This window comes from Benincasa hispida, chromosome 11, assembly GCF_009727055.1.
Source record: "Benincasa hispida cultivar B227 chromosome 11, ASM972705v1, whole genome shotgun sequence".
NCBI classification, from domain to species: domain Eukaryota; kingdom Viridiplantae; phylum Streptophyta; class Magnoliopsida; order Cucurbitales; family Cucurbitaceae; genus Benincasa; species Benincasa hispida.
This window is the reverse complement of record NC_052359.1, coordinates 76,403,929-76,413,620: the sequence shown is the minus strand read 5'-3', so window position 1 is coordinate 76,413,620 and position 9,692 is coordinate 76,403,929. Positions and strand designations below refer to the sequence as shown.

Below are 9,692 nucleotides of genomic sequence, written 5' to 3'. Positions count from 1 at the left end.
CTTGCATTCCCGCTATTATGGTTATCATCGTATAGCTGCAATCTTGCAATGATCGTATTCGCTTGATTACTGCAACTTTTATGCGATGACCGCAATCGCTTGACGATCACAACTCCTATGCGATGGACGCATGTGGTTGATTACTGCAACACCCATGTGTTGAACGTATGCGTTCGCCTTTGCAATGGAGAAATTCTCCGCATGCGATCGTCTATGCGATAGCCCGGCTTCTGCGTGTGCGTTCGCATCCTGCATTAGCTACAAAGATAAACAATTGAATGCATAATAACACATAATAGTGGGTTAACCAAGATTCTTAGTGCTAAACGATGCAAACTCATTTTCTTATGAATTCCTAACATAATTGCCGCATATTTTACTTAACAGCCCTCATAATTCTAAATAAAAGGCCTAAGATGATGTGCATTTCTGCCCGTCATCACTTGTAGATCAACTTGTTGGGGTAAAGTTTATAAGCTGCAAGTGGATGTATAACAGAAAGAGAGGTGTAGATAGTAAGGTGCAAACCTTTAAAGCTATATTAGTGGCAAAGGATTATACCTAGGTTGAGGGAGTGGACTATGAAGAAACTTTATTACCTATTTCCATGTTTAAATCCATCCAGATTCTTTTGTTCATTGCCACATATTATGGCTTTGAAATATGGAAAATGAACGTCAAGACTGCATTTTAAATGGTAATCTTGATGAAACCATTTACATGAATCAACTAGAAGCATTCATTGAACAAGGTCAAGAGCAAAAAGTCTCTAAGCTTAATCGGTCTATTTATAGGTTGAAGCAAGCATCTTGATCTTGGAATATAAGATTTGACACTGTGGGAAAATCTTATGGCTTTGATCAAAATGTTAATGAACTTTATGTATACAAAAAGATCATCAACAGTTCAGTTGTTATATGTGGATGATATCCTACTCATTGGGAATGATGTAGGTTCACTGACAAATATTAAATTATTTACACTACTAATTGCACAAACATGAATCCCCATTCATGTAATTTTAATATCTAAATCATATTTAAATATTATCTGATTCTCCAATTTCGTTTAATTCGATAATTAAATGTGTAATTATATCGTATATAATTACTGATTCCCTCAATTTAAATTTGAATGTTTCAAATTATTTTATCACAATATTCTAAGGTTTAATCTATTTGTGAGTTAATAGGGAGACCTAATGAACCTACAGATCATGGGCTCTAACGATTCGAGATTAATCGGCTAAACTCTTTAAACCAAACTAATCAAAATTTGTTAACTACCAGGTCACTCCACTAAAGCTTAGTAGTTTCACTCCTCTCACTATAGATATAATTGTGTCCACTCGATATAACCATAATAAGTAAGTTAACCCTTCACAGATTGTTCGTAATAATGACTGGGTCAAAAGCTATTTAACCCCCAAGATTACATCTTGTACTTTAAGTCCCACTGATCCTCTAATGAACAATTGGTCTTTGATCCAATCACTAAATCGAGTCCCTCTCGGGTAAATGAGAGGGCAAGACCCCTTGTTTAAGACCTGGAATCAGTAATTAAGAGAACAACATTTCTATTATCCCTAAAAGCAGGTAGGAGTGAATTCCATCTTGTACCTTATGTCCCCAACTATCTACCCAGTCTTACCCTTAAAATAGGAGGCTTATTGAGTTGGCGTTGTTGAGCTAACCTTCACCCATGAAAATCTATGGATAATCTCGAATAAACTGGAGTTCATTTTTAGCTCAGGATTAAGGTCATGTTACTTAGGTCATCGCTTTGAAATAGTCGGTCTTAAATAGTAAACAATGTTAAAAAGTAAGAGTGACTTATTTCTTGGTCTGATCTTATACAAACTCATTGCATAGGACGCTCCCAATTGCATGTCTCCATATGAACAATTTTGGATCACATCGTTTGTACTAAATAAAAAATGGGCCGCATCCGATAGTGTTACCAGAATAAGGTACCCAACCTTATTCATATACTATAAACCGTTTTAGCTATTTACTTGAACTTGATCTATCTTTATGTCTCCACATAAAGTCTAAGTTTTCATATAATGGCCATGGATCTTAGTTTATTGGATTAGCCTTTACAAGTGCAATTTACATATTCAGTAACCTTTTTGTCGAATAAACCTCAACAATATCTTTATTGCAAATAGAATATGTTTAATATTTACAAATTGCAAGTTTTAGGACATATAAGCCAATATGTAGCTGCTTGTGAAGTTGTTAAAGAAGCTATTTGGCTTAGGAAATTTTTTGACAGATTTGGAAGTTGTTCCAAACATGTCAATACCCATCTCCCTATATTGTGATAATGGTGGTGTTGTGGCAAACTCCAATGAGCTTTAAAGCCACAAACGAGGAAAGTACATCGAGTGCAAGTATCATCTCATTAAGAAGATTATGCAGTGGGGAGATGTAATTGTCATAAAGATTGCTTCAGAGCACAACATTGCTGATCCATTTACAAAGGGTCTCACGGCTAAAGTTTTTTAGGGTCACCTGGAGAGTCTGGATCAGTGGGATATGTGTCATCTTGTCTAAGGCAAGTGGGAAAATTTTGGGGTATAGTGGATGTTCTAGTTTATTGTGTTATAATTTATATTGTATCTTGTACTGTACACCCCACTTGCTTTAGGACAAGTGGGAGATTGTTGGATTTAGTGTTGTAAATCTCGTGAATCTTATAGTTTGTAATATGTAAATATAATTTTTTTTTAACAAAATAGGAAGTATTTTATTTTGTTGGGATGTATGTCCTAAATCATTATAGTTTTATGTTAGTTGAATCAATGGTTGATTAGTTTTATGTAACTTATGCAATAATCCAGTAAACTATGATCCAAGGTTATCTAATGCAATAATTCAGAATTGGTCTTATTTATTTTCTTATTTAGAACCCATAAGGAGAATTTCTGACTCTTTTCTCTCCATTCTTCGGATTTTGTTTCTGTTGGCCCTTCTAGGCTAACCTCCACCCGTAACGTAGTTTCCACTAACTTTGAAATTATCGTCTATCAATACTCGCAGTTACGTGTGTTCGTATCTCGGTTCGCAGCCCCCCCTGAAATCTTCTGCATTTTTCATCATCGTCCTGAATTATGCTGGTGGCATATTTGTTAAGGTATACTTCTGCTCATACTCAACTATTGTTAATGAGCCTTGTATGAGATTTAGAAATTCATTTCTCTTTGCATCATGAAATGCTTGGGGATAGAATTGTTCATGGAAGGCTTTATCAAATTCCTCCCAAGTGAGTTCCTCCCTCACTCTCCTTCTACTCTCAAATACCTGCCACTAGTCCTCAGTGGTTTTTGAAATAGAAAGGTGGTTAGTGCTACTTTTCTATCTCCAGGGCATTGCATTATCCTGAAACATTTTTCTACTATCACGAACCAAGCTTCTGCATCTACTGGGTTCATTGTTCGCTCAAAGGTTGGGGCTCCCAATGCCTTCAACCGTTCAATGCCAAAACGCTTCTTGGGGTCTACTGACACCCCTCCTAGACTTTCTGCCAAATACCGTGCAAATTTCCTCAACATTTGCTCGTCACCTCGCTTCTTCTTGCGGATGACTTCACCCTCCTTGATCTTCCTCCATTGCTTTTGTGGTAGTTTCTTGAGTCCCTACTAGTTGCTTGCACGGCCTGCCACGAGGCATGATTCCTATAATATATCACATATTAGACATATTATAGTATCACCATGCTTCAACCTAATTTACCCTTCCCAAAATCTTATGCTCTGATACCAACTGTCACACCCCCTCCTAGATTTTGTCTCTTATCTAAAAGGAGGCGTAAAAACAATGGATGTCACTATTTTAGGACACCTATTGCCCATTCATTACTACTTTCCTTTTAAAAACCTATTGCAACGAAAAACTTAATGGAATAAATAAAATCACATACTTTGTTGAGGAAACCAGTTACAAGTTTTTAAATAATATTTACAACCGTAGCCCCATCCCGACTACAAAACTTTTCTTTTATTAATAATTCTATCTTGTGGCAGACCTCGACCACTCCTTGCAACTTGGACTCTTCTGCTACCTGCAAGGAAAACACGAAAATAAAACATGAGCTTTCAAAGCCCAGTGAGTGGAATCATAGTTATGTCTATTTCAACTTATAACATCATAACATGAGGTTACTACTCAAACCTCTATCTTGAATGAAGCTCTTCATAAACCCACCTACACAAACGGTAGATAGTTAATATTTCACATCTATAAACATTCATTAACCTATGTGCACATTGTCCTCCCTTTCATGGGCTCATAAGCTAGGCCCATCGACCCTCTAACCATCCCATGCAAGGTTTCCCCCACAGGCTCAGGAACTATACTTCTCGGTCCCCTGACCATTCTGTGAGATTTCATCTTAGGCTCAGGGGCTAGGTTCGTCGACCCCCCTGAAAATCCAAATCCCATGCTCATTTCATGGTATAAGCATTCATTCATAAACAATAGCATATTAATTCAGAATATGCTAAAAGACTCAAGTAAGAAACCACTCACAGTGATCCGCTGGGATTGCTTTTCCTTCCCAGTTCACCCAGTTTCCCTTGATCTCCTATTAAACCCTATTTCAAATTCAACTTCAAGCTTAGATTACTCATCATTCCGGACTTTATCTCAAGATAAATCTTAACTAGCTTACCTTAAAGTTTCTCCTCGGGATTCCTTCTTGAAAGTTTGGAGTCTCAAATTCATTCTACCTCACCCGATTGTCTTCTCACTAGTGAACACCTCTCGGTTTTCCTTAAATTTGACAGCCCTAGAGTTAAAATTTCCTTATAGCAACCCTCGTACCAAAATTACATTCAATTTAAAATCTTTTGGTTAAAAATTCATCTGATTTGCACGAGTAGTTTGGAATAACTTCTCGTTTGAACTTGACTTAGGAGTCTTTCCCTACACTCTACTCCGTCCAACGCCACTGTTTTGATCACCGATCTGATCAGCACTGCTTCTCCTCCGTTCAACGCATAGATTTCTCTTATTTACTCTCACTTACTCCTTTTTAAGTGATATTTGAGAATATAAATGAATTGAAATGAAGTATCCTGCCCTATTTATAGGCATTTTACCCTTTACCTTAACTTGACACCTCCACCTTTGAGCATGTCCAGACGTTCTTCTTCCAATCTGCCAACGCCCAACCTCGCCTCCTCCTATTTGAAGTGTCTCCTTCCTCTTTTTTTCAGCTTAACTTAGCCGATTTGCATGTTTTCTCCTTCGTCCAGCTCAATTTGCATGGTCTTTAGGCATTTCCTTCGATCTCCATATGTCCAGTTAACTTTTTCAACCCACAGCTCTCAGATCCTTTTTGTGTAGTACATTGTATCATGCCCGACCATAGTATAGTTTTTACGCCCTATCGTTAGCTCAATCGTTTAGTAAACTCTTGCTCTCACCATCTCTACGCATGATTGCCCTTGGCTTCAATGCTTAACTCTTTTCAACTTAGCCTATCTCATCCGTTAACATCCATTGCATGGTTCCTTTTTGACTTCATACTTAGCCTAATTTCTACTAGTTAAGGTTTAACTCCAAACTTTTCAAGGAAAATCTATTTAAACACTTAGAATTTCCTTCAAACACATAGAATTTCCCCTTTTTCAACATAGGAAATTATTTGCTTAAGTAAGAAAATTGAAATCCGGGTTTTATAGAAATATTATTGGTTTGCACAAGCACTATGTCATTTGAGGTTAGGGGGAATCGAACCTCTTGCCTCGAGAGGTTGATAGTACAAATACTATGATAGTTGAGCTATGTTTATTTTGGCGAAAAAGTTTAAATATTGATTCACTTATGACAATTAGGAATTTAATTGATATAATTACAAGAGTCACATAATATTTTTGGAACAAAGGTTATAACATATTTAATGTAAATTGTACCAAAAATTTAGAGTTTAAATAAGTACAAAAGATATAATATATTTAATGCTGAAATTTGTTCAAAAATATATTCTCTTGTACAAAAATTCCTTTCTTCTCTCTTTTTGGAGGAAAATTAGTTTATAATCCAATCCATTTGGATTCCAATGTACTTGTTGAGTCAGTCAATATCTCAGGTGGTTAAGTTTAGGATTTATACTTAGATTACTTCCCCTTTGCTTCCATTTCAATTTACTCATCAAATTGACGATCAGTTCTATAAAAGGGGAACAATGTTTTTTTTACAGCAGCATATGCAAAAGCTCATTCCTCTTTGTAGCTTAATCGATCTTCTTAATATTTAAATAAATAATAATGGCGGCTATTCCTTCTCTAACTATGGTGTTGATGGGTCGTACTGGAAATGGGAAAAGTGCAACTGGAAATAACATTCTTGGAAAAAAGGCGTTCACATCAAGAAAAAGCTCATCTAGCATTACAAAAACTTCTACCTTGGAGAGATGTGTACGAAACGATGGGCAAATCATAAATGTCATCGATACTCCTGGTATGACATTACTAATTAACACTCGATATGATAACTATTATTTAGATTTTTTAAATATAATTTAATATTCTTTTGGTAACCATTTTTTTTATTTTTGAAAATTAATCAAAAGTAAAATAGTTACTTAACAATACTTTAGTTTTTTTTTTTTTTTTTTTTTTTTTTTTTTTTTTTTTTTCTGTTTTTGAAAATTATGCATATAAACACTCGTTTCATCTATTATTTTCTATATTTTGTTTTAAGAATTTGACGAAAGAAGTTTTTAAAAAAATAGTTTTGGGAACTTGATTTTTTTTGGAAAAAGTAAAATTGTTGAAGTATATAATTCTCCCACTCATATTTTTGATACATCATTAAGTGATAAATTACTTTTTTTTTTTTTCTGTAGGTCTCACACAATTCTTAAATATTTATTTTATGGCAAAGAATTAAAATATTTGTTAATTAAGGCAGATGAAAACTATGGTAAAGAATTTATAAGAAAATAATCACAATTTTTAAAACCAAATAATTATCAAATGATCACAATCAATTAATCTTGATGGTAAGAATTGAGACTACACATATATAAAAATTAATGCATAAATAATTTCCAAATGAAATCTTAATAAATGGTTATGACCATTTATGAGTTCAATCGATTAAGTTATAATTTTCAAATGAAATCTTAACAACGATTCTTCATTTCAACCATTAATCAAACAACAATAATATATATAGAAATATTTTGATGTTCATTTCTCATCATGAAACAAATTATGAAAAAATGTGTAGGAATGTTCGATTTATCCAATGGAACAGAATCTACTTCAAGAGAAATAACGAAGTGCTTAGAATTGGTAAGTGGATGCATTCATGCAGTTATTTTAGTGTTTTCAGTAAGGAACCAATTCACTCAAGGAGAAGAAGGCACCATTAAAACCCTACAAAATATATTTGGACCTAAAGTTGTGGATTTCACCATTGTCATCTTAACGGGAGGCGATGAGTTCGATGACCGCGATGACATAGAAGATTACTTGAGCCATGAATGTCCTGCGGCTTTGAAGGATATTCTAGCTGTCTGCAATAACAGATGTGTGATTTTTGACAACAAAACTAAGAGTGAAGCAAAGAAGGAAGAACAAGTGAATGAGCTTTTGGATTTGGTGAAGGAAATTATCGACCAAAATGGAGGACAGCCCTACAAACATCCTTTGATTTCTATCAAAAAGCTTGAGAAGGAATTTTATGAATTCAAAAGAAAGCTTGAACAGTCTCGCACGCAAGACATTTATTCTGATCCCAAGCTTGGGGAAAAGTTGAATGAGGTAGATACCACATCCTTAAATCTGTCATTTTGTATCAATTTTTATTCAATTAGATTCTAGATTTAATTAGTAAAGTATTTTTCTATTTTTAACTCAACTCAATTTTTGCTAATTTCACTGGAGTAAGTTAAAAAACCTCTTTAATCTCACTAATTTCAGCAATATCAAGTTTTGTACGAATTTATATTTTATTTAGTACACAAATAAACAATTGAATCATTTGTTAAAATTAAACTCATAAAGTTTAATAAAAATGAAGCTCTGATGTTGTTTTTCTTTGAAATTTAATTTTCAATTTTGTATCATACATGTGTTTTATAATGCTTATTAATTTTGTAATTTTTGTTTCAATTTCTTTTTAAAATTTTTATATTAACTATAAAAATGAAACTTGTCACCTCCCGTTAAGATGACAATTCTTAATCTCTATCAGCCAGCACACGTCGAGGTTGGGCAAAATTCTGAGTATCTTAATCTAATTCAGCCAGCACCTCATAATCTAATTCAACCAGCACCTGTCGAGGTTGACCAAATTTCTGAAGTTCGTAATATAGTTCAATTAATAATTAGAAACCTAATACGTCTAGAGAGAATATTGTCATAAACATTGTAATTAGTATGATTGCATGCATTATATGTGTAATTTAAATATATTTAAACCTTGCTTGAATAAGGCATCTGCCATCTGTGATGTGTCTCTTTGTATATTGTACTGTTAAATGATCGATGTAATGGATTATTATCATATATCATATATGTTATATATATTTCAGTTTGATGTGTTTCACGTGAACAATGAACTATTAAAATATATTAATTGTATGTTTGAGAGTAATTCTGAAATGGTTAAATCATTTATATCGATCATTTTCAAAATTATTGTACAATATATTTTTAATCATTCAAAGCCAAATTTGATGGCAGAAAAAATGTGTCTAAAAGTCAAAATCAGACAGTAAATATATTTGAGTGATTAAAGGCACGTTTCAAAGTGATTATGAACACAATAGAAGTAATTTTAACCATTTCCAAAATCACTAAAAAACATGCAATGAATAAGTCATTTTAATATATATATATATATATGTATTTTGTTGGTTTTTTTACCCTTAATCTCAAATTAATTAATTAATTAATGTTTTCATAATAATAGAGCTGCTCTTATTCACTAAAAAGTTCAATGTTTTGAATTGTGATTACGTAGAGCTAACACAACTACTCTTATTCACTAACAATTTTAGTGTTTTGAAATGTGATTACGTAGAGCTCGGAATAACGAATTCAATGCAAATAAGCTTAAAAAAAAAAATCTCAAGCTGATGACGTGGCAGATTCTTTTTCATCAAAGTGAACAGTTGAAAGGTGTCACTTGGAACATGAGAGGAATGACACATGTAGGCTTTTGATTTTTTTTCCTTATTATTTTTAAAAAGAAAATGAATTTAATATTATTTTATGTTTGTATCTAAGGACTAGTTTTGGTTGGTAAAATTTTACTTTTTATTGAGTTTTAAAGGAAAATGATTTTAAAAAGTATATACATATTATTATATTATATTATGTTTGTGTCTAACAACTAGTTGAGTTTAAATCTTTACCATTCAATTTTCTTTTATCAATATCCAATGGGTCAAACTGAATTTAATTTTCACACATTTTTACAATCCTAAAAGCCACCATGTTTATTCTCTCAAAGCTCTATTTTTTTTTTCATCTTATTATTGCAAGAGAGATATTGTATTGTGAGGATTTATTTGTTGAGTGCTCAAATTTGTAAATCTACTTTTGATGAGAGTTTTTCCTCATCTTGTTCTTCGTTTCCAAATCATTGTAAGGGTTGCTTTTCATCCCGGAAAGAAAGTGGTTTTAATAGTTTGAATCTTATTCAAATATTTATTTCTCTCATATAACCTAC

At 33.1% G+C, this 9,692-nt stretch overlaps 1 protein-coding gene across 3 annotated transcripts; it reads left to right on the top strand.

Moving 5' to 3' along the window:
- Nucleotides 1–6,199: 6,199 nt before the first annotated feature.
- LOC120091448 (immune-associated nucleotide-binding protein 9-like) lies at nucleotides 6,200–8,552 on the top strand. Of its 3 annotated transcripts, none has more exons than XM_039049477.1 (3): nucleotides 6,200–6,467; nucleotides 7,242–7,777; nucleotides 8,187–8,552. In XM_039049477.1, exons 1-3 carry the CDS (start codon nucleotides 6,275–6,277, stop codon nucleotides 8,379–8,381), a joined length of 924 nt encoding a protein of 307 aa, XP_038905405.1. In that variant the 5' UTR covers nucleotides 6,200–6,274; the 3' UTR covers nucleotides 8,382–8,552. The 3 variants fall into 3 exon arrangements, with proteins under 3 accessions (XP_038905405.1, XP_038905407.1, XP_038905406.1); XM_039049479.1 differs by having other exon boundaries at nucleotides 8,215–8,397; XM_039049478.1 differs by having other exon boundaries at nucleotides 6,201–6,467; nucleotides 8,211–8,552.
- The last annotated feature ends 1,140 nt before the right edge of the window (nucleotides 8,553–9,692 follow it).